General features: G+C 45.3%; 1 protein-coding gene across 1 annotated transcript in view; it reads right to left on the reverse strand.

The window, feature by feature from the left end:
* LOC309832710 (ATP-binding cassette sub-family A member 17-like) overlaps positions 1-25,786 on the reverse strand; it is a gene marked incomplete at both ends in the record, with an annotated part of 91,510 nt that overhangs the window by 655 nt on the left and 65,069 nt on the right. Inside the window, 14 exon segments of the mRNA XM_082670694.1 lie at positions 430-490; positions 2,582-2,919; positions 3,385-3,454; positions 3,587-3,781; positions 4,033-4,203; positions 5,423-5,610; positions 13,294-13,448; positions 19,087-19,263; positions 19,266-19,302; positions 19,904-20,108; positions 20,276-20,543; positions 22,512-22,635; positions 22,637-22,816; positions 24,384-24,546. Of these exon segments, the coding sequence (XP_082526820.1) occupies positions 430-490; positions 2,582-2,919; positions 3,385-3,454; positions 3,587-3,781; positions 4,033-4,203; positions 5,423-5,610; positions 13,294-13,448; positions 19,087-19,263; positions 19,266-19,302; positions 19,904-20,108; positions 20,276-20,543; positions 22,512-22,635; positions 22,637-22,816; positions 24,384-24,546 (2,332 nt within the window).

Consider the following 25,786-nt stretch of genomic DNA (forward strand, 5'->3'; position numbering starts at 1 on the left):
CCTGGACCCCTCCTCCATCCCTGCCCAGGGCAAGCCCTCACCTTCTCACTTGGACTAGATATCGTCCCCTGTCAGTCCCCAATGTCTCCTCGTGGTCACCTGGGAGCCCAACTAAAATAGAAGTGCACACCTGCTTGCTTTACTGGCTGCTTTCAGCCACAGCTGAGCGTTCTGTTTACTCAGGTATTAGGCAGTGCCCACCCAGTCTGTCTTTCTGCAACCAGCTCACATCCCACCTCTTTCATGAGACCTTTGGACAAGGAAAGAAATGCAGTCTCCTGGGAGAAGTGTTTGATGGAAGAGGACAGAGTGGCTTTTCCTGGAGAAGCCGGGGAATCTGGGTCAAGACTCTCCTCCCCCATTTCCCCACAGCCTCAGACAGCACTCTGTCCCGCTACCACTTATACTCGCTGAACCCCTTCAGGGTACTTGGTCTGTGCTCAGCAGCCGAACACACAGAGGAGCCATGGTGCCAAGGCTCCATGCCAGTCTGGAGCAGGAGACGAACGGATGACCACAGCATGGGATATGAGGCCTTGGAAGCTGGGGGTGGAGGAGGGGCAGGGGTGATGTTCATGGGAAGAGGAGTGGGTAGAGCAGAGCAAGCTTAGAACTTGCTCCCCAGATGCCCCACGTTCCCACACCAGAGGACAGGAGAATCCACAGGACCCCTAAGGGTTTTCAGTCTTCTTCACCTCACCTTTGTTTCCATTGGTTACTGTTTCCCAATTTGGTACTTTGTTGTCCTCCCCCTGCACTGTTACTTTCTTTGTTGCTGGTCTCCCCAGGGCAGAGGTACACTCTCTGTGTTAGATTTTGGTGGCATTGGCTTCACCAGTGAGTGAGTAAGTCACGCTCTCGCTCCCCTGTGACGCTGCGTGTCTGTGGAGTCCAAGTGGCACCCTGACCAGTCTCTCAGTTGTCCTCTATCTTGCTCCTATGTCCTTACCACTCTTTTTATTTATTCAGAGGTAAAGTTTTCTTGTTTATCAGGAAATAGGCGTTCTTCTCTTGGCTCTACTGCAGCCATGCCATCCGTCACCCCCACCCACTGCCCTGGCAGTAAGAGCCCCTGGGCTCAGAGGGGTGATGAGCCACTCCCAGAAGGTGTGAGAAGAGCCCATTTCCCATTGGGCTTCAGGAAGGTGAGAGAACTCACTGGAAGAGTAGATTTTTGGGAGCTCAGGCAAGTTCCTGACTGGAATAAGATGGCAGTTGAAGGCCTGGGGTGAAAGAGAAAGAAACTCAAGGGTAGCAGGGTGCAGAGGGGAGAGTAAGGAAAAGTGAAGCAGGCTGGGAGCCTGAGGCATCCCCCACTCGGAGAGAAAGGAAGAGGAGCCTACAGAGGAGGCAGATGAGGGGCCATGGGGGGCCTGGTGCAGTGGGGAGAAGGGGGCAGGGGACACTGAGATGCCTCAGAGAAGTCACAGGAAAAATGGATGGAGTGGGTGTGGCAGCCAGGCATGTGACAACGCTGTACTTTTGGTGAGTGGTGAGGGGAGGTAGGGAGTGTGGGCAGGGATGGTAGACACCACTTTCCCAGAGCTGAGCTGAGAAGGGAGGGAGAGAACTACCTGCAAAGGAGAAGCCGAATGGGGCTTTGTAGAGGGGCGGGTGTGACCATGCTGCAGGGAGAAAGGCTATTGGGCAGGGCACTTCTCGGAGGAGAGCCCTCATGACAAAGGTACACGGCCACACCCATCTGCACTCAGGCCGGATGGTCTGAGCTCACAGGCTTAGCTTAGTTCTTCTCATGCCTGAGCTGCATCAGAAGCACCTGTTAACACAGATTGCTGGTCCTCACCCCCCAGACTTCTGATTCAATGGGTTTGGGGTGGGGCCTAAGAATCTGCATTTCTAACAAGTTTCTGGATGATGTGGATGCTTCTGGTCAGACTCCACTTTGAGAACTTCTGCCTGAGTTGAATCCTGGCTCTACCATCTGTTGACCATGGAAAGTTGCCGGATATCTCTTAAGTCTCAGCTTACTCTTCTGGGCAATGGGATAATAATCATGTCCACGTCATGGGTTGATGGAGGGCCATATACAGGCTCACCCCTAACATTCGCGTGGGCCAGGGCAGAGAACAAATGGAGCCCCACAAATCCAAATATTGAAAAATGGTGCTTTAAGTTTGCAAACTTGTCAATCTCTTCTCTCCTCCTACCTTCAGAAGTACGGCATCATTACAACCATGGTCACCCCCAGGCCTCCATACTCCTGACAGGACATGGCAGGTGTTGTTCCTCTGAGGCTGCTTCTATGGCCAGGTCTCAGTGAGGCTGAAAGCCACCCAGGTGGGACTTGAGGGGATCCTTTTCCACAGAAATGCACCTGGGTCCTCCATCAGGCCTCTAAGGTGAGTGGCCTAAATCTGGTAGAGAGCTGCCCCCACCCCTCCACCCTCAAGCTGAGCTCACTGGGTCCTCAAGCTGCCTCTGTAACCCTTGCAGCCCATGGCAGGCTGTGTGCACCTGGGCTAACCTGGCACTGGGAACTCTTTATTACAGCAAGACAGCCTTTGAGGGAAGTGGTGAGGGAGGCTGGGAGGGAGGCCAGGAGGAAGACCAGGAGGAAGACCTGAAGGGAGGTGGAGTGGGAGGCCAGGAGGGAGGCTGGGAGGAAAGCTGGGAGAAAGGCTGGGAGGAAGATGGAGTGGGAGGTGGAGTGAGAGGTGGAGAGGGAGGCTGGGAGGGAGGTTGGGAGGGAGGCAGGGAGGGAGGCTGGGAAGAAGGTGGAGAGAGAGGTGGAAAGGGTAACAAGGGGCCTGCAGGTTCTGCCTTCGCTTGTTTGTTTTCCCCTTGGTTGGGGGGCACAGGGCAGGTGAAGCTCAGGAAGATGTCCTCCAGAGAGATCTGGTTGACTGAGTAGTCTTCCAACATGTACTTTTTCTTGGCTTGCTCCAAAATGCCAAACACCTGTGGGAAACGAGGAAGCCGCTATAGATGATGGGCACAGGGAAGGGGAGAGGAAGGGTCTTTGGGGTTGTTACAAAGCCCCCCAAAGGCCCATCCCTCTCTCAGCTGCTCCCAGACCACCTCTCAAGAAGTCAGTCCTACAGAATTGAGCTCTCTGTGATTTTAGGGAAAGGGACCCTGGCTGTGAGTGGTGCCAGAAGGCAGAGGCCCCAGCTGGGTCCCTGGATTGCTGTGTGACCCTGGGCGTATGGTGTCCCCTCTCTGGGTCCGCTCACCTCTCTGTGAAATGAGGGGGTGGGGGGAGCTGACATCCGAGGTCCCTTCCAACTCAAACATTCTTATTTTCTATGAAATCCATGTGAATGTTGCAGCAGCACTGAATAAGACTTCCACCCGAAAGAGAGAACACCAGAAAGTGGGTGACATCAGAGGTGTGCTCCCTCTGATGCCCAGGTATGTGCTCACCTTCACCCAGCTGAGGTCATTGCCAGGCAGGTAGTAATGGACCATCCCTTGGTGCTCATCTTCCAGGACACTGCCTGCACAGTGTCCCCCTGAGGGCTGGGCTGGATGGCCAGGGGAGGGCGGCCCAGGCCCCTGGAATCGTGGCCCTCGTCCCAGGGGTCAGGGATGGACAGATGCACAGATGACCTCTGCACAGCAGCACATACCTGGGAAGGTCAGGTCCACGAATGCCTTGAACTCTTCCAGGGCCTCCTGCTGCCTGTCGCTCCAGATCTTGGCCCGTAGGGAGTAGCCACTGCCAAACTTGCTCTTGAGGTGCTGTGGGCTGCCCAGGCACTTGAACTGACCCTGCACCATGATGGCCAGCCAGGTGCACAAGGCCTCACAGTCCTCCATGCTGGGGAGAGGGAGTGGAGGCCTGACAAACGGCTGGGAGATGCTGATGCCCACCCTCCACGTCAAAGGCTTGTGCAGATAGGAAGGTGTTGATGCCCAGATCAGGCTGTTCCTGATTTCCATGCTCAGGGTGTGGCCCACATGGTAGAGCCTGGGGACTCTCCTCACAGACTCTTACCAGATGCTGACAGGTCTTCTCTCCACCCAGCCCCTCCCGGCCCACCCCTCCCTCAGCCCCGGTCCTGGCTTTACCTGTGGGAGGTGATGACAATGGCCTTGCCAGACTTGCAGGCCCTCGCAACGGTGCCCCAGAGCAAGCTCCGGGCCACGGGGTCCATGCCAGTGGACGGCTCGTCCAGGAAGATGACTGTGGGCTCTCCAAGCAAGGCAGTGCCGGTGCTCAGCTTCCGCTTGTTGCCACCGCTGGGGCAGAGGGGGAGAAGTTGGGTGATTGGCAATCTTAAATTTCCAGTAGTACAATCCTCCCCCCTTTTTTCTTCTCTATTAAGAAAGTGCTCACGCCCCACGGTGGGGCATTCAGTAATATGGCCCACCACCCTCCCTCAGGGGTGCACTGTGACTTGGCTGTCCACTCAGCATCTAAACCATTTCCCTGGACACAGGGATAGGTCCAGGGTGAGCACATGGTCCATGAATCTCATTTGAGGGTCTCTATGGATGTTAGGGGGATAACAGCATAGGGCCTTTTTTTTTTTTTTTTTTTTTGCGGTATGTGGGCCTCTCACTGTTGTGGCCTCTCCCATTGCGGAGCACAGGCTCCGGACGCGCAGGCTCAGCGGCCATGGCTCACGGGCCGAGCCGCTCCGCGGCATGTGGGATCTTCCCGGACCGGGGCACGAACCCATGTCCCCTGCATCAGCAGGCGGACTCTCAACCACTGCGCCACCAGGGAAGCCCCATACGGCCGTTTTAGCTAACTTTATTTAATGAACACATAGCATTTACAATGTACAAGGCACTGTTCTAAACATCCCAGGTGTTAACTCATTTAATCATCAGAAGATGCAAGGAAACACAAAAACATGCTTGAAACCGAAGTCAACAGAAGAAAGAGACAGAGCAACATCATCTAACCGCCTCTGACTTCCCCGTCCCGGGAGTGGGGTACTGCTGCCAGCCTGCAGGGGCGCTGTGCACAACTCGAGGGGTGGCCTGGGATTCCGGACATGTGTGGCCTTGCTTTGTTTAAGCTAACTGGAGTTGGGTTAGGATCATTGGCAACATAAGACTGAGGAATCCCCCAGGCTTCTCAGCAGAACAACAGCTCAGATGCCTCATACAGAGCGGGATAAGGTAGTGTGTGCTTGAAATGCAAGTCTACCAGAAATCAGAAGCCCTTTGTGAAGCGACAGGAAGAATAATACCAATGGTGCATCAGCCCGTCCTCAGCCACATAACTGCCTGGGGCCAAGAGGAAGCTGTGCCTTGGGGCAGCCCAGGCCATTGACCCATTCTTACAGGGGAGGGAGTTCATCTTCCCAAAAATCCACGCAGTGGCATGGACCACAAAACTACCCCAAGCATGGAGCTGACACGCCTTGCCCTACCCCTCAGCACTGAGAAGAACCACAACACATCTTATTACCGGAGGGGGAAGGGCCGAGGGAGCCCCAAGTCTCACCTGTAGGTCTTCACCAGGTTGTCGGCGTACATGTACATGAGTAAATCATCAAGAATTTGGTCCACACAGGCACTGATGTGGAGCTTGGGGATGCCCCGGAGCTGGGCGTACATGACCAGTGTCTCCTTGTCCGTCATGTGGTCCAGCAGGACATCAAACTGGGGAGAGTAGCCGATCCACTGCCTCACCTGGGGTTGGAACACAGCCCAAGGGGTAGGCGTGTCAGAAGGAAAGCTGCCAATTGGGCAGGGGCCTGGACCCTGCCTCTGTCCTGTGCACCCCCATGTGTGCCACATGAACAGATATGTGCCATGGGGTGCCAAGGTCCAACAGTGACGTTCAGGAGTCTGGATGCAGCACTTGCTGGTGGCGTGAACCCCAATTCTGGAGGGTGCATGTGGGGCTGGAGTGCTTATTTCCTGCCTGCCTGGCAGGAAACCTCAGTGCCCAGTGCTCCCTACCTCTTGTCACCTTCCAAGTATATGGCCAGCAGAAGACGCTTTATTATTTCCCCTTTAAACACATTTTCTATTAGACATGTAACCCACAAATAGATTTTCTTTGTAAGGCTGCTGGATTCTCTTGGCAGGGCACGCCCCGGGCAGTGCAGTCACATGGGGGTGCACTTCCAAACTTTTGCACGGCTGGGTGCTCCCCATAGGGGACCAACTGTGTTGCAAACAGTATCATCCTTTATCTACCATTCTGCAACTTGCTTTTTTAACTCGCCATTACGTCTTAAAGATCTTCCTTGGTCAGTAAATACAAACCTACTCCAGCTCAGTTTAACTGCTACTTAGTCATCCAGGAAACATTTCTAGATTTGAGTTGGCTGTTTATAAAAGATTCAGGCACATATGTGATATTTCCAAGTTTTTGCCGTTATGAACTTGCAGCAAACCACCCTGATTTGTGCCCATGTTCAAGAGCTCCCCTGGAATAGAAGATGACAATAGTATGATACCATTTTTGAAAGATAATCAGTGTTCTTCCTTCTCCTTTCCTCCTCCCTTTAAAGCAGCTGGACAGCTCTGGGCTCTGCCATCTGGGGGTGGCGTGTGGGGAGACCATGACGGGGTGCAAACCAGAAAATCACCTGGAATGTCTGCTTAGGGAAGAACATTTGCATCACCCAACTAAAGACAGGGCTTTTTTTTTTTTTTTTTTTTTGCGGTACGCGGGCCTCTCACTGTTGTGGCCTCTCCCGTTGCAGAGCACAGGCTCCGGACGCGCAGGCTCAACGGCCACGGCTCATGGGCCCAGGTGCTCCGCGGCATGTGGGATCTTCCCGGACCGGGGCACGAACCCATGTCCCCTGCATTGGCAGGCGGACTCTCAACCACTGCGCCACCAGGGAAGCCCAAGACAGGGCTTTGGATTCCCAGACTGGGGCTTCCCCTGAAGACAGATGTCACTAGTCTGGAGGGAACTGCTGAGAAGAAAAACGCAGATGACTTGAATGAAGATGCTTCAAATATTTCAGTATTAAATATAAAGATTTCTGATTGCCTTTATCAACTGATTTTAACCTAATGTTTCTTCTATTTCTACTTTGCTAAAAAATTTTTTTTATTGAAGTATAGTTGATTTATAATATTAGTTTCAGGTATACAACATAGTGATTCAATAGTTTTATAGATTTTCCTCCATTTATTACAAAAAAAGGCTGTATTTCCCTGTGCTGTACAATATATGCTTGTTGCTTATTTATTTTATACATGGTCGTTTGTATCTCTTAATCCCCCCCCATCTTGCCCCTCCCCACTGGTAACCACTAATTTGTTCTCTACGTCTGTGAGTCTGTTTCTGTTTTGTTATATACATTCGTTTTATTTTTTAGATTCCACATATAAGTGATAACATACAGTGTTTGTCTTTCTGTGTCTGACTTATTTCACTAAGCATAATACTTTCTAGGTCCATCCATGTTGTTGCAAATGGCAGAATTTCATTCTTTTTTATGGCTGAGTAATATTGCTTTGTTTATATATATATACACACACACACATACATACCACATCTTCCTTATCCATTCATCTGTTGATGGACACTTAGGTTGCCTCCATACCTTGGCTATTGTAAACAATGCTACTATGAACATTGGGGAGCATGTATCTTTTAGAATTAGTGTTTTAGTTTTCTTTGGATATATACCCAGACGTGGAATTGCTGGATCATATGGTAGTTCTGTTTTTAGTTTTTTGAGGAACCTCCTTACCGTTTTCCACAGTGGCTGCACCAATTTACATTCCCACCAACAGTAGGTGACGGTTTCCTTTTCTCCACATCCTCACTATCATCTGTTATTTGTAGACTTTTTGATGATAGCCATTCTGACAGGTGTGAGGAGATAGCTCATTGTGGTTTTGATATGCATATCTCTGATGCCTAGTGATGTTGAGTATCTTCTCATGTGCCTGTTGGCCATCTGCGTGTCTTCTTTGGAAAAATGCTTATTCAGGTCTTCTGCCCACTATCTTTTTTTTTTTTTTTTTGGCTGTACTGCATGGCTTGTGGTATCTTACTTCCCCAACCAGGGATTGAACCTGCGTCCTTGGCAGTGAAAACGCGGAGTCCTAACCACTCGACATCCAGGGAATTCCCTTCTGCCCATTTTTTAATCAGGTTGTTTCTTTTTTTGATATTGAGTTGTATGAGCTCTTTATATATTTTGGATATTAACTCCTTATCAGTCATAACACTTGCAAATATTTTCTCCCATTCAGTAGGTTGCCTTTTCATTTTGTTGATGGCTTCCTCTGCTGAGCAAAAGTTTTTGAGTTTAATCAGGTCCCATTTGTTTATTTTTCCTTTTGTTTCCCTTGCCGTAGGAGACAGATTCAAAAAAGATACTGCTATGATTTATGTCAAAGAGTGTTCTATGTTCTCTTCTAGGAGTTTTATGGTTTCTGCTCTTACATTTTATCTTTAATCCATTTTGAGTTTATTTTTGTAAATGGTGTGAGAAAACCATGGTGTTCTAATTTCTTTTTTAGTTTTTTACTGAAGTATAGTTGATTTACAATCTTGTGTTAGTTTCTGGTATACAGCAAAGTGATTCAGTTATACATATATATTCTTTTTCATCTTCTTTTCCATTGTGGTTTATTATAAGATGTTGAATATAGTTTCCTATGCTATACAGTAGGACATTGTTATTTATCTATTTTATATATAGTAGTTTGTATCTGAAAATGTTCTAATTTCACTCGTTTACACATTCTTTTACAGTTTTTCCAGCACCTTATTGAAGAGACTGTTTTTTCTCTGTTATGTATTCTTGCCTCCTTTGTTGTAGATTAGTTGACCATAAGCGCATGGGTTTATTTCTGGGCTCTCTACTCTGTTCCATTGATCTATGTGTCTGTTTTTATGCCAGTACCATACAGTTTTGATTATTGGAGCTTTGTAGTATAGTCTGAAGACAGGGAACATGATATCTCCAGCTCTGTTCTTTTTTCTCAAGACAGTTTGCTAAAAGTTAAAAAAAAATCAGGGCTTCCCTGGTGGCCCAGTGGTTGAGAGTCTGCCTGCCGATGCAGGGGAAACGGGTTCGTGCCCTGGTCCGGGAAGATCCCACATGCCGTGGAGCAACTAAGCCCGTGAGCCATGGCCGCTGAGCCTGCATGTCCGGAGCCTGTGCTCTGCAACGGGAGAGGCCACAACTGAGAGGCCCGCGTACCACAAAAAAAAAAAAAAAAAAATCATGAGTGGATACTGAGTTTTTATTAAATGCTTTTTCAGCTTCTATTGATAAATATTTTTCTCCTTTCATCTGTGAAGGTAGTGCTTTACATTGGTGGATTTCCTACTGTTAAACCTTACTTACATTTCTGGAATAAACCTGATGATTGTAATTTTTATTCTTTCAATATACTGCTGAATTTGTATTGTTAATATCTTATTTAGGGTATTTATGTTCCTGTATGAAATTGGCCTATGGCTCATGTTGGATACTGTCTTTGGTTTTTCGCTTAAGATTGGGTAGCGCTCTGTCTTCTCGCCTATGCTTCTGAAGCGGTTATACAAGAAGGAAATAACTGTTTGGTGGTGGTTGGTATACTTGCCCATCAATCCCTTTTAGCCTAGACTCTTTTAAGAAGGGGTAGATCTTTAATCATTATTTCAATTTTACCTCCAGTTTTGGTCTATATAGGCTTTCTATTTCATGAACAAATTTTGGGATAGAAGGCTTGAAAATGTTATCATTTGATGCAAAGAAAATGAAGAAATGTGATGTTTCTTACACACCTGAGTTTGCAGTAAGCCTGATGCCATGGTGGCTCATCTGGGATGGCCAAGGAGCCCTGCTCAGAGCATGGTGGCACCATGGACCAATGACAGTCCCACAGTGGAGCCGAATGATTCTGAGTGAGTAACTCTGACAGAAACGCATGTGGACTCTCAGAAGTCACTGCTGATTTTTAGAATACTAGCAGATTCTGGTAAGAATGTATTTTAGGAAATGTGAAAGAATGCTTAAAAATATTTGTACAGGGGCTTCCCTGGTGGCGCAGCGGTTGAGAGTCCGCCTGCTGATGCAGGGGACGCGGGTTCGTGCCCCGGTCCAGGAAGATCCCACATGCCGCGGAGCGGCTGGGCCCGTGAGCCATGGCCGCTGAGCCTGCGCGTCCGGAGCCTGTGCTCTGCAACGGGAGAGGCCACAACAGTGAGAGGCCCATGTACCGCAAAAAAAATAAATAAATAAAATTTAAAAATATTTGTACAGATAAAGGGTGGTAAGCAGAAGGCTCACAAAGGAAGAGAGCAAGGATATAGCTCTGTTAGAGTTTGCTGATGAGATTAATCCATGTGAGATTTCTAGGAGAAAATGGAGAAGTGGAGGAGCAGGTTTAACTGTATTTAAATTCTATATTTCCAACTATGAATTTTCACAAATTGCCAGGAGGTGATGTGCAGATGGGTTCCAGGGAGACTGAAATCCAATTTCTTGCCAGCCAGGCAGGATGAAAGTCTTATAGGCAGATGCCACTTGATTTTAAATAATACAAAGAAATGTAGCACTTCTTATCATTTGAGTTTATGGAGTAGGTTCATACTTTCTTGTCTGTGAGCTTCAGTAAATGTCTGTTGGATGGATGATTGATGACAATTATGCCAGTGGGAGGGTCTCTCCACGACCATCTGCCCTTGACCTGTCTTGTTTTGTCTTTTATTCCTTTGTTTGTTCATTTGTTCATTCCTTCTTTCTTTTTTACAACAGCTTATTGAGATATAATTAGCATACCATACAATTCATCCATTTACCACAATCACCCATCAGATGTGTTCAGTTCAATGGTTTTTAATGTAGTCACAGTGGTGGTCCATGATCACAATCAACTTTACAGCATTTCATCACTCCTCCGCAGAGCAACTTCAAATTCATGAACAGTTACTGCCCACTTTCCCCACTAGTCTACTTACTGTCTCCACAGATTTCCTGTTCTGGATATTCCATACAAACAGAATCACACAATCTGTGGCCTTTCGTGACTTGCTTCTTTCACTTAGCATCATGTATTTAAGGTCCATCCATATTGTAGTGTGTGTCAGTGCTTTCCTTTTTATGTTTTTTTAAATTAATTAATTTATTTTTGGCTGTGTTGAGTCTTCATTGCTGCGCACAAGCTTTCTCTAGCTGTGGCAAGTGGGGGCTACTCTTTGTTATGGTGTGCAGGCTTCTCATTGTGGTGGCTTCTCTTGTTGTGGAGCACGGGCTCTAGGCATGCGGGCTTCAGTAGTTGTGGCACACAGGCTCAGTAGTTGTGGCTCGTGGGCTCTAGAGTGCAGGCTCAGTAGTTGTGGCACAGGGGCTTAGTTGCTCCACGGCATGTGGGATCTTCCTGGACCAGGGCTCGAACCCGTGTCCCCTGCATTGGCAGGCAGATTCTTAACCACTGCACCACCAGGGAAGTCCCTTTTTTATGGTTGAATAATATCCTATTGCAGGGATAGATCACATTTTTTTTATCCATTCATCTGTTTGTTGGTGGACATTTGGGCTGATTCCACCTTTTGGCTACTGTGAAAAATGCTGCTATAAACATTCATGTACAAATTTTTGTGTGAATGTAACTTTTCAGTTCTCTTGGATATATACCTAGGAGTGAAATTGCTGGGTCATATGGTAACTCTGTGTTTAACCTATCTTCTCTAACAATCTTAATCTTTTAATTGGAGTCTTTAGTCCATTTATATATAATGCAATTATTAATATATTTGAATTTAAATCTACCATCTTATTAGGGCTACCTACTTGTCCCATGTGTTCTTTGTTTCTTTTTCTCTCGCACTTATTGTCTTCTATTGACTATTTTTTATAATCCACAGGGCTGCCTGAGTGTCTTCTTTTTTCTTTAAATATTTATTTATTTTCTTTTTTGGCTGTGTCAGGTCTTAGTTGCAGCACATGGGATCTTTCCTTGCGGTGTGCAGGCTTCTCTCCATAGTTGTGGCATGGGCTCAGTAGTTGTGGCACAAGGCAGATTCTTAACCACTGGACCACCAGGGAAGTCCCCTGTCTTCATGACATGGCCACTAGCTTCCCCCAGAGTGAGTGATGTGAAGGGGAGAGTGTACTCAAAACATAAGCTGCAGTGTCTTTCATAACCCAATCTCAGAAGTGACATGCCATCTCTTCTACAGTATTCTGTCAGTCACACAGACCAACCCTGGTACAATCTGGGAGGGGACTACTCAAGGGTGTAAATATCAGGAGGGGGTTTTTAGGGGCTGTATAGGAGCAGTTTTTATATGTTTTTGAAGTTAAACTGATATAAATTCAAATTAGAATGTTATAACTTTAGGATGTTAAATGTAATTCCCATGGTAACCACAAAGAAAATAGCTATAGAATATACCCAAAAGGAAATGAGAAAGGAATTAAAATGTTTCATATGAGGTACCTAGAGTAGTCAAACTCATAGAGATGGAAAGTGGAATGATAGCTGCCAGGGGCTGGGGGGAGGGAGATGGGGAGTTAGTGTTTCATGGATTCAGAGTTTCAGTTTTGCAAGTTGAAAAAAGTTCTGGAGATAATGTTTATGATGGTTGCACAACAATGTGAATGTACTTAATGCCACCGAACTGTACATGTAAAAATGGTTAAAATGGTAAACTTCGTATATATTTTTCCACAATTTAAGAAAATAATTAATTTTAAAAGGTGTTGAAAGGATGTGGATAAATTGGAACCCTCATACATTGCTAGTGAAATGTAAAATGGTGCAGCCACTGTGAAAATAGTTTGGTGGTTCCTGAAAAAGCTAAATAGAGTCACCATAAGACCCAGCAAACCCACTCCTAGGTATATACTCAAGATAACTGAAAACATGTTCAAACAGAAACTTGTACGTGAATGTTCACAGCAGCATTATTCATAATAGCCAAAATGTAGAGACAACCCAAATGTCCATCAACTGATGAATGGATAAACAAATTGTAGTCTATCTATGCAATGGAATATCATTCAGCCATAAGAAGGAACAAAGTAGCGACGCACACCAAAACCTGGATGAACCTCAAAAACATTGTTGTAAGTGAAAGAAGCCTGATACAGAAGGTCACATAGTATATGATTCCATTTACATGAAATGTCCAGAACAGGCAAATCCATAGAGACAGAAAGTAGATTATTGGTTGTCAGATGCTTGGGGGAAAAGGGAATGGGAAGTGACTGTTAATGGATGGGGTATTTCTTTTTTTCAGGTGACGAAAATGTTCTAGAATTAGATGGTGATGATGGTTGTACAACCTTGTGAATATACCAAAAGCCAATGAATTGTATACTTTAAAAGGGTGAATTTTCTATGAATTATATCTCAATAAAAAAATGTAATTAACAAATTCTGTTTGCAATACTCACAAACTTGATTGCACTCAGTCTGGTTCAGGCTCTTGGCATTGCAAAACTTCTGTAGTTCAAAGTTGTAATATAAGTTGGAGAAAGCCATCCCCAGGCAGTGGCCTGGAAGCGGTAGAAATGTGTGATCCAAAGACTCTGAGACTTTTGTGTAGCCTAGATCTGTGAGGGGAATAGAAAATATTAACTCTTCTTTCAGGAAGAAAAGGGAACATCCCCTAGCAACTCTCTGAACCCACTGTGCCTTTTATCCTGTATAAAGGATCTGTTATCTCTATCTGTTGCTATATCTGTCTCTGCACGTCACACTGCCAGGCCCAAGACCGGAATCAGGTTCTCCCTGACTCCCAGTGTTCCCTCTTCCCCTGTAGTCATTCAACCTCCAAGCCATAAGTATTTTTCTTTTGCAGTGCTTCCTGAACCTGTCATTTTACTTCTATTCCTATTGTTTATGCAGACAAATCAGAAAGAGCTTGGTGTGTTTGAGAAAACCAGCAAGAACGTGGCTGCAGAATGGGATGCACCTGTGGAAGCAGTGGATTTGAAGGCTGGAGGTTTACAAATGAGTTAGGGCCAGACAGGAGGGTCTGGTGGGCCAGCTTTGGAGTTATTTGAGTGTCATCTTACAGGTAGGTAAGAACACAGTTCCTGCCTGTACAGTTTGTAAAGCCAAAACCATCATTATTTGCAAATGCTGTACATTATCATGTACCTAGAAAAGCCACAAGAATCAATCAAAGAGCTATTAGAAATAAAAGAGAGGGAACTTCCTGGTGGTCCAGTGGTTAGGACTCCACACTTCCAATGCAGGGGACACAGGTTTGATCCCTGGTCGGGGAACTAAGATCCCAAAAGCCTTGCAGCCAAAAAAAAAAAGAGAGAACAGAATAGACTCGCAGACAGAGAGAACAGACATGTGGTTGCCAAGGGGGAGGGGGTTGGGGGAGGGACGGAGTGGAGTGGGAGGCTGGGATTAGCAGATGTAAGCTATTACGCATAGGATAGATAAACAACAAGGTCCTACTGTATAGCACAGGGAACTCTATTCAATATCCTATGATAAAGCATAATGGAAAAGAATGTATATATGTGTATAACTGAATCACATTGCTGTACAGCAGAAATTAACACAATATTGTAAATCAACTATACTTCATTTAAAAAAAAGAAATAAAAGAGAGGTCAGTAAACTAGCTGGTTATAAAATAAATATACAGAAACTGGGGTCTCTTAGAGGTTTGAGAAGCCAAGTTTTTAGGTTCGTGTTATATTGAAAAGTGAAGAAATGCCAAACGGGGTTATAAATAAACTGTGTTATATTTAAAATATTTTAAATGTTTATTTACAACAAATAAACACAACTGCTCTGCAAAATAAATATGCTACTCATAAGCTAATTAATTTGTAAGAGGATTAACTCATAATGTGCTGCTTGGGTCATGAGCCAGCAGTGGGGCCATGTTTACAGTCCACAAATGTAATCAAGCCCTCACCCACCCAACAGGCCACTTCGTGCTTATCCCTGATAACTACACGTGCTACTAGCCGCCACCCTTCACAAACCACAAAGTATCCTCACGAACAAAAAGGGAAAATAACTGGGTGGGATTAGAGCTCTAATTTCAGACTTCATGACTAGTCACACCACCAGCTCTAAACCAGTGGGTAGTCCAAGGGAGAGAGCCTGTGGACGTGTGACTTACAGATTCCCTGAAGAGAGGCTGAATAAACTCTTCATATAAAAAAATGAACTCTACTCTCAGGGCTTGGATTTAGAGAGTAGTACAGCTTTTGGGTGTCAATCTGTGAAATTCCTGTCAGTGGAGGCTACTGTGATGTATGGTGAGGTGAACTTGGATATGACGTCTCCAGACCAACATTTCCTGGGCCAGGACTCAGAAACTGAGCATCAGAGCCAGGGTCCACCCATGCGGCTGGAGGTGCAGTTTGGGGCACAACTCAGAAGTCGTGGCTCCACACTGTCGCTGAGGCCCCAGAGTCATGGCTCTGGTGACCAGACAGCTGCATCCAAGGAGACCATGCCTCAGCAGTACAGCTGCAAAGGTGGCAGACATGGCTCTGGGAAGGAGACACAGTGGGTCACGTCCTCCTCATTTTTTCTCTTTAGAATTCTAAATTTGGAAATCTAACCTGGAGACTGAGGTAGAGGGGAGATGGGAAAACTACCAGAACATCAGCAGTGCAGCTCCTGTGTGGGGTAGAGAGAAAGACTTAACCACTAAGCAAGGCTCATGAGCCCAGACTGGGAATGAACAGTCAGCCACGGTCTCCTCCCAGACCTTCCCCTGTTCAGCGAAAATCTTCGGGCCCCTAAGAGACGAGTTGTTGAAATCTGAGAGGGGACAACCCCATGCCCCAAGCTCACCCTAACCAGAATCAGTTCACCAACAATACATGTAATCAAAGGAACAGATATTTACAACTTCTGCTTGTTTTCCTTCCTTCCTTCCTTCTCTGCGGATCCTACTCCAAAGCTTGTTGAAGACTGAGGAGAGGTCACAAACCATCCATATCTAGCCCTCCAACTGAAGGACTTTTCTCTGCCACATTCCTGGGTGGGATTCATCCTTTTCTGGATCTTGTGTCTTCTTTCTCCTTTACTTTACTCCTTCACTTTGCTGGCCTATATCCTTAACTTTCCAAGAAAGTGACGTGGTGACTTCAATTTCTGTTTGCCCATTTGAAATTGTCTTTGTTCTGTCCATACACCTGACTGACAAGTGAATTCAGTATAGAACTCGTTGTCATCTAGGAAGCATCTGGGTCTTTTTTCATTCAGTGTTGGATATTTGATGGATCCCTTCAATCTTGAAGTTTGTTTTTTCAACTCTGGGAAATATTTTTGCTTTATTTCTTTGGTAGTTTCCTCAACTTCATTTCCTCTGTTTTCTCTTTCTGGAATGCTTATCAATTGAATATAATAGCATCTCCTGGACTTACTCTCACGTTACCTGCCTTTTTTCTCAACTTCTCCTATTTCTCTTATCTTTTTGCTCTACTTTGGCAGGTTAATTGACTTTATCTTCCAACACTTCTGCTAAATTTTTATTTTGGCAATCAGCTCTTTCTTGTCCTCAAAGTTTTTCTTCTTCATGGAATTCTGTTGTTTAATAGATGCAATCTTTTCCAAAATCTTTGTTTTGTTTGGTTTTGTTTCCTGCATGGCCCTACCCCTGTGTCTCTTTTTGTTGGTTTGTTTTAGTCTTTTCTTGGCTGCCATCCTCAAGTGATCAGTGATCCTTGATTGGTCTGTCTATTCAGAGAGACAAATGAGGCACCAGGAGGTGATTTGCTAGCTTTGTTTATGGAGGTAGGGGGCAGGCTACATTTTAAGGCAATTAGGCAGGGGACCAGTCCATAATGTTTAGGTCTCTTTTGGAAGCAGTTTCAATTCATCAAGAGGAGGGATCTCTGACTGCTTCCGGGTGGGGAGTGGTAGTAGGGCCAGTGGAGATGGAACAGACTGTTTCACTCCCTTTCTCTGTGGTCCCAAGCCTCTCGAGGATTCTGTGTTGCTAAATTAGATACTTGCTCAGCCATTTTCCCCTCTGAATGCACTTTAGATGTTTCTTCATTGTGAATTCATACATTTTTATTTCCTTTGCTATCGTTTTAGTAGAGTCTCAGGAAAAAGAGCTCAGATTTAGCTTTCATAACTCTCTGTCTACTGCCATGGTGACAGCATCTTAATGAGGCCTCTAGGGCATGTGTACAAGGGCCAAGGGCCAGCCTCTAATGTATAGTTTTCTTTCTCAGGGAGTAGGGATGGAGCCTGTGAAGGCACTGGCATCCTTTTCCCCAGACCAGAGGTGAAGCTTCTTGCCTTGTCCCAGCCTCCCTCTTTTTATTTTTTTATTTTATTATTATTATTTTTTGCGGTACGCGGGCCTCTCACTGTTGTGGCCTCTCCCGTTGCGGAGCAACAGGCTCTGGACACACAGGCTCAGCGGCCACGGCTCGTGGGCCGAGCCGCTCTGCGGCATGTGGGATCCTCTCGGACCAGGGCACGAACCAGTGTCCCCTGCATCGGCAGGCGGACTCTCAACCACTGCGCCACCAGGGAAGCCCCCTCCCTCCTCTTTGACTCACCCGATTTCCAGTTAGTTTTAGCAGTTGCCTCCTGCTAAGCAGAAGAAGTGCCTTGGTCCCTGTATTGCTGCATTGGAGGGAAGAGAAGAAATAGTATGAAGGAATCTAAGAAGAAACAGATCCCAGCAAGGCCAAAGGATCCAGAGAGAATGTCCAGAGAGTCAGGTGCTAGCTTGGTCATCTTCTCTAAAAGCTCTGCTCCCATCAGGGCCCTCAGTGTCCTTGGACTTTCAGGTGCCTGTCCCTCTCGGGTGAGTTGAGCGACAGAGAAGAGGAGAAAGGGAGGAATCCTTAGATTCTCCCTGGAGATTAGGGCAAACATTTCTCAGAGTGATTCCCTGTACCACCTGTGTCGGAATCATGCAGGATGTCTTTAAGTGCTGATCAGTGAATCTCAGATGGAGTTTACAGCTGAGAACTGCTGGATTTGGCTTCCCTCAGGACAGGCCTTTGTGTATCCCCTTTCTTCTGCCTGCAGTGTGCTTTTTGTTCTATTTCAATCATAAAGTCAAAACACTGTCACTTTTATGATCCTCTCAGATGAAAATAATTCCATCTCTGAAATTCCACAGGTGGTATGTATGAGAACTGGAAAAGGCACCACAAACTCTGAGAGTTAAACTAGTAAAATAAATTCAAAATAGAGAATACACACACGTCCTTTAAGAGACAGAATGACTCCCAAGATGAAAGCAGAAGAAGCTGTTAACATATTTTTAAATTAAAAGAAAGAAATGAACAAAACCCCAAAGTCAATTTGAAGGAGGTGGTCAGCATAAAAACAAATGAAAAAAAGCCTTACAGAGGTAAAATATGATCATGGATATCTGACCCAGAGAGAGACGGCAGCACAGACATGAAGACGTCGGTTTTAAAGGATGTGGTGTGAAGATGGCTCACCCCTCAGTTTCTTTGACTCTAATTGCACGTCACCAAGCAGCCTTCATCCAACCCTGGCTTATTATTACCTTTTTTGTGTGTGTGTGTGTGGTACGCGGGCCTCTCACTGTTGTGGCCTCTCCAGTTGCGGAGCACAGGCTCTGGACGCACAGGCACAGCGGCCATGGCTCACGGGCCCAGCGGCTCCGCGGCATGTGGGATCTTCCCGGACCGGGGCACGAGCCCGTGTCCCCTGCATCGGCAGGTGGACTCTCAACCACTGCACCACCAGGGAAGCCCTATTACTTTCTTTTAAACTGAGGAATAATTTATTTCAGTGAAATGCATGATCATAAGTGGACAGTTTGATGAATTTTGACAAATATTTATGTCCATGTAACCAACACCTGGATCAAGATACAGAGTGTTTCCAACACTCCAGAAAGTTCCCTAAGGTCTCCATGTGGTGGACCCCCTCCCCCCAGCTCTGAGCCAAACGCTTTTCTGGCTCAGAGTGTGCCTCTTCCACGTAGCACCCTGTTTTGATGTTTGTTTGCACTGCTGCACGTGGTGAGCATCTATTCCCTCTTTGCTGCTGAGCATACTCTGCTGATGAATATAACCACTGTGTGTCACTGTCCTCCTGGAGATGCATGTTTGGGACGTTGACAGTTTGGGGCTCTTCCATTGACAGCTGCTGAGAAGAGCCTCACACAGGCCCCTGGCAGACACACGTTTTCATGGGTACAACTTCTGTGGCTGCTGGAGGGAAAGTTAAAGATGTGTGATGTGTAGCCGTAACGGTCCTCACCTTTTTCACTTGTGACTGAGACGAGAACAAGGGGGTCGATGCTCAAAAAGGTGAGCGTGATGATGAGCTTAACACAGGCGCTACCCGCATTGTCAAAGCAGAAGCTGGTCAGGTAGATGAAGGGGATGATAGAGGCATAGAGCGTTAGCATCAAGACAACAGCAGGGATGTTTTCTGGTGTGTAAAAGCTTCTTCATCATAGTACAAAAACACCACCTTTGGAAAGCGGGGTAGAATTTGGAAAAGTCACTAAGAGTCAGTCCTAAGCATTAGAGAAAGGATATGATAATCTTAATTTTAAAAATAAAGTAAATAGGGTGTTAGCAGTACTACATCGGCAACTCCCCTTACTCATCCGGCAGTGCAGAGACAGCTGGCTCTGCCCCTGGAAATCAGTGCAGTGAGATCAGGGGCTCAGAGGCAGAACAAAGGAGGACGTGATCCATTCTGCACAAATGACCAGGGAACCTCAAGCTGCACAACTCAGTCACCACCAAAGACTTGCAACCCTCAGTGCCCTGGTGAGCTATTTCTGGGCACTGTCCCCAAGGCACTGTCATTTACTAGCTTGAGGCAGCAGTTGTGGGGAAGCCACAAATTAGAGACCCTAGAGCTGGCCCCTCTGCTCCTTATGATACTGGGACTGAAATCATGTTTTACTGAGGGTCAGCAATGAAGGTGCTTTCACACCTTGTGTGGCCAATCAGGGGCTTAGCTGCCAGCCTGGACTTCAGGTAGGGTTCTGGTTCTTCACAGGGTCCCCAAGGCAAGCCCCCTGTGATGTGCAGGGGAAAGGCCTCAGCACCATGCAGCTCACCAGCAGCAGCAGAGTGGGGATGAGGAAGGAGATGAGGTCCCACAGCAGAGCGGAGAGCCAGAAAGTAGTCACATAAACGCCACTGATGAACTGGACCTGCTTGGTCTTGATGCATCTCTCTTTGACTGTCAAGATGGAGAAAGAGCTAGACAGGAAAGCCATTCCAAAAAGTAAGTTGATAACAAGATAATGTCCTTTAGGACCCCTGTAAAAGACAGGATGTAAGGAGAAAGGTAGCCATTTAAGTAGAACTGCTCACAGCAACCATACTCCAAAATAACAATTTGTGATTAAAACAAAACAAAATTAAAAAAAGGAAGAAGTAGGTGGTAAAGGGAGAAGCACTGAGGAGGGAAGGAAAGTCGTACATACTCGTACAAGATATTCTCCGAGGTCTCCTTGTTTGACTGAGGTTGAGGGTGGTTGAATACCGTTATTGAAGCCCTGGCACCAGAAAGCAACTTGAAGGGGACATTGTCCACCAGTGCCAGTGCCAGGGCAGTGGAATGGTATGCCTGGTTGTTGAACAGCGCTGTCACTATGGTGTGGTTCCCCATGTCTTCAAAGGAAGCTGCCACTAGGTAGTTCTGATCAAAGACCTCGGGCTCCTCCTCTAACTTTTTCAGGAGGAATGGCTCTACTGAACGTAGAAGAGAGCAGACCATCCGAGAGCATCCCACCAGGTCCAGTGAGGCAGAGAGGATTCGCCTTTGGCCTCCCCCAAGCGCTGCTCCTCCTGGGTATCCATCTCATCACTAACCCCCGCCCACATCCGAAAGTGGGCTCCTCCTGACATGGCCGTGCTCTGAATTCCAGGGATCCCCTTTGCCCACAGGGCTGCCTCCTGTCCAAGCCCCATGACCCCAGGGCATCAAGAAAGTTTTCCTTTCATTGACTGGAGCAGTATAAAAAAGTCTTGTCTAGTCATCTTTTAAATCTCAGCTCTGTCTACTCCCCTCCTCCCCACGGCCTTGACGCAGCCCAGGCCCCACCACCTTTGCCTGGACTGTGTGGCTCTAACAGAGCTCCTTGCCTCCTATCCAGTCCCTCCAGTCTCATGTGAAAGGACATGTCTGATCACACACACCCTACCCAACAATTTCAAGTGACTCCCCCCTGCTCTCGGGATAAAGCTAACCTCCTGCACACGACCTACAGTGCCCAACTGTTATCCAGACTCCGCTTCCTGTCTTGAAGTTCTAGCCATGCCTAAGGACTCACCGTTCCCCATGCTTACAAATGCTCTTCTCATGGTTTGGAATGTTCTTTGGGTTACATTCCCCTGCTGTGGATCAGTACCTATTCACACCTTAGGCTCCTAACTCTGGAGCATCCTCTGGCCCTCCAAGGCTGAGACATGTCTCTGAGATCATCACTTACGGTTCCTTTGTATTGTAACTACTGTCACTTATCCATATGATCTCTGGGCTAGAAGCTCATCAAGGGCTGGTAATAATACTGTTCATCACTGGACTTCCAGCACACAGTGCCAGGCGAAATATATGACCCACTTAGAATTCTGGAATTTTTAGTGCTGGAAGGGACCTTCAATCACAGCAACAACAATAATGATAATTGAAAAAAAACCCCAAAATACCCACAGTAATGATAATTGTACCAGTGGCTGAAGGTTACTGAGTGCCAGTGTTAACAGTGTGCAAAGCTCACGATAGGCACTCTCTCATGGAATCCTCCGATGACAATGTGAGGCAAAGTTTATTATTCTTTCCATTTTGCAGGAGAGGAAACCAAGGTTTGGAGAGGTAGGTCACTGTAATCCCAACCACTTTGCTACATCATCTTCTGCATTTGGTCTCTTTACTTTAGTAAAAAAAATGCTTAAAATTTTTATTTTAAATTAAAATATCACATGAATATAATTTTTAAAATCAAATAATTATATAAAACTTATAATGAGAAATGGCAGTGCCATGGCCTACCCATCACCATCCCTGGTACCTGCTCACCAGAGGCAACCACTTTGAAATCTTTTAGTTCATGTTTCTCTGGATTGCTAAATAGTCCATCTCTCTATTGACATCCTATCTTGGATGCAAGGACTTTGTTCTTTTATGACTATCCCTGCCCCCTATGGCCTTCCCCTCCCCTCTCCTCCCCCTAGAGTTGTATCATAAATTCGGTTCAATCAATAGTCAGTTTTGATGTTACTATGACAAAGTAAAAATTATTCACAGCTGAACCAAGCAGTATATTATGACATGTTTCTTTTTTTGTACAACTTTCCCCCTCTGAAGTTAATAACGTTCTCCTTTTCTCATTTGCTTAGTTTTCTCTACATCTATCACTAAGTCATCCACAAATTCCCTTTGTGGGAGGGAGTGTAAATCTCTTCTTAATACATTCAAATGTAACAGAAAATTTATCAGTTTCATTTTTGGACATGCTTTAGTCCCTAGAAAGACACAACTTGGTCTCATTTCTAGGAACTCTCCCTTTCCTGTCGTTTGATTTTTGAAAGATGTTTTTCTGAGACTTCTAGCTATTCACTCTGACTTCAGGGAGCATCACGTGGCCTGGAAGCACATGGCTTCACTACAAGGAGCAATGGGCCTGTTTCCTGCCCTGTTTTCCTGGGCCTGGTACTTACTTAGCAGCTGCAGAGGAATCTGTTCTTCAGCCATGAGTATATCTGTAAAATGTTCTGAAAGCTGAGGACCCAGCCTGGATTTCAGAGAAATAAAGAATGGAACAATAGTTTGACCATATGTTTTTTAGGGTCAACTCCAATGGGACATTTTCCATGCTTGTACTGAAGTTGAGGAATGAGAGGCTGACCATAAGGATCACCAGAGGTACCAGGATCTGTATTGACAGCATCATCATCGAGTTGCACCAAGAATATGTAGCCCTTTTCAAGAACATGGCATAGAACTGTTGGCAGAGAAGGCTGAACTACAATTTAAAAAAAGGGGGAAACAACATTAACATAGTCACAGGTAGAAGCTGGCAGGCAGTTACGTGGCTCACGCCCAATTGTATTCTCTCATATTGTGTCTAACATTTTGATGATGTTAAAAATTGCTTCAGATTAAAATTCTTTGACTTAATTATTTGATTAACATTTAATGGCAGAAAAAGAAGGCACAGATTGGAAAGAGTCTGGAAGAGTAGCCTAAACGGATAGCAAATATAAACATGATACAATTGTTTTTTACCTGCCAGATTGGCAAAAATTTTAAGTTGATGAGGATATGAGGAAAATTCCATTGCTGGCATTTTAATTTGGTATAACTCTTTTTAGAAAACAAATTAGCTGAATGAATAAAATTAATTTGATATTCACACAGTCTTTAATCTAGAAATTTTACTTCTAGTAATGTATCCTACAGGTATACTTGTGTAAGTATGCAGGACACGCACAGAGATGTCCCTGTGGCGTTGACAGTAAATGTCAAAGTGTGTAGTCGTGTGCACTGAGATCCCAAGATCCAGTGCTGGGCCCAGAGGCAGCAGACTGTGGAGGTGGGCACTGCATATGCTCCCACCCAACTTGTCTGTAGTGCTGCACTAGCTGGGGCAGGCAGCGGGGCCTTCAAGCCTCAGGTGCCAGTGTTCCTTGTTCTCAAAATACCAAAAAATCCCTGAAAGTCTCTACCAAGCACCCCCCAAGTTTCCCACATTTGACATGATGGAAGCTCCTTTCCCCTCAAACATTCATTAAAAGGCACTGCTAATAACTCATCAGAGGTGGTGCTCTGAGAAATACTTCCTGGGAAGGTTCCAGAACTGTTTGCTAAAGCAAAGCCTGGCCAAGTAGAGGCCGGATAGATCCTTCCTGGGGGTTGGAGAAGAGCCTCTTGTATAAGACAGGCACTGGCCTAGATGACCCCCAAGACCCTTTCCAACTTGGAGGCTCCATGAATGGTAGCTTCCCCTTGAATAGGTGATTTAAGACTATGAAACAGTGAGATTAATCTCTTCACTAACCCACGAAAACCAGTCTCATTATTTTGCAACATACCTTATAGATAGCTAAATCAAGACCACTATATAAAATGCATATCAATATTCTTTTTTTAAGCATTAAAAGAATGTCCATGTACTTCATAAGAATATATTTTTAAAAATTTAAATTCCAGGTGGTACAATACATGATCTGTTTCACAGTGAAAAATTAAAAAGAAAGATTAAGTATGGGTTTTGGCCAGTAGATTTAATGCTTTTATTCTTTCTTCTTCCTGGTGAAAGGAATGGCCACGACTTTTTCTAGATCTTTTCTGATACTCCCTTCCATTGTGTTGATCCTAGTCAGAAAACACCAGCATTCTGACTTTGAAGTGGAGCAAAGAGCATGGTACTGCTGAAACCCAGCAGAGCCAATCTTTTAGGCCTAAAATCTGCACATTTTTTCTTAAGCCCCTATTAAAGGTTGATATATACTTCTTGACAGAATAATATCATGATTCCAAGACTGAAATAAAAATCTGCTTTCTTGCATACATTTGAAATATTTGCTCACCCCAGTGTTTGGTTGGATTGGTAGGCTGGACTGTATTGAGAAAATCCTTGAATGAAGACATTTAATTCTATTAACAGGAACTCTGCTAACCAGAGGGTGAGAATGGAAGGAGGGAAGCTTGATGATTTGTATATCTATACTGGAATCTACCAACTTACTAACCCTAAACCAAACCAGAAACAAAAAGAAATAAAAATTCTCAAAATCACAACACATTTCATTTTGTTTGGATTTAAAGAATGAAAGTTGTGTAAGATATAAAAAAAATAAGTTAGGACAATAATGAGAGAAAAAAGAGCTGCACCAAGATTCCATACTGCTAGCAAGTATATACTGGCTAGAAAATTCTTAAATAGGCACTAAATAGGAACTGAATTAACTGAGGCAACACTAGCATAAATAGATTTCATTATTTTCCTTAAAAGATACCACATACAAACTAAAACAAAAATATCACTAATATCTATTTTATGAGCAAAACTATAAATTATAAAATGCAGCATTGCTGACGCTCTAGGACAGGGGTTTGTAAACTATGGCCAGTAGGCCAAATCCAGCTCAGAAAGGATTTTACATTTTTAAATGGTTACATGTTTAGATGGTTATCTAAGTGACTTACGTAATACCCTTGATTATGCCACTAAACCTACATAGCCTGAAGTACTTACTATCTGGCCCTTTAAGAAAAAGTTTGCCCCCCACCCCCCCCACCACACACACACAACAAGGCAAAAAGATGTATTCATTGTTGGCAGCAAACTGTTAGGTCAAGAAACATATTTTTATTCATAGTCTTTGGGCCAGTTATTCTACTGCTGGGAATTTGTCACAACAAAATAATCCAGTAAACCGGTGACTCATTTTCCCTCTAGTACAGTTCTGCAAAAGACAGTGAATTAATTGTTATTTATTGCTGTGACACAGATTATCCCAAAATTTAGCATATTTATTTATTTATTTATTTTAAAATCTTTTGGCCTTGCCACACAGCTTGTGCAATCTTAGTTCCCTGACCAGAGATTGAACCCACTCCCCTTGCACTGGGGGCATGGAGTCTTAACCACTGGACCACCAGGGAGGTCCTAGCATCTTAAAACAACAGTAAGCGTTTATGATCTCACGCAGTTCCTGTGGGTCAGGAATTTAGGAGTGGCTCAGCTGGGTGGTTCTGTCTCAAGGTCTCTCCTGAGGCTGTAGTCAAGCTATTGGTCAGGCTGCAGTTGTCTGAAGGCTGGACTGGGGCAGGAGGGTAAGCTCTCAGGGTGGTGCCCTTATGTGGCTGTGGGCGGGAGGCAGTAGTGTGTGGTTCTCTGTAGTTCTGACAAGAACATTGGTTGATGGTTTAAGTAACATTAATGATTAAGATAAAAGTGAAACAACAAAGATGTATGTCAGAACTTCAC

Source organism: Grampus griseus, assembly GCF_964374135.1.
Source record: "Grampus griseus genome assembly, chromosome: 14".
NCBI classification, from domain to species: domain Eukaryota; kingdom Metazoa; phylum Chordata; class Mammalia; order Artiodactyla; family Delphinidae; genus Grampus; species Grampus griseus.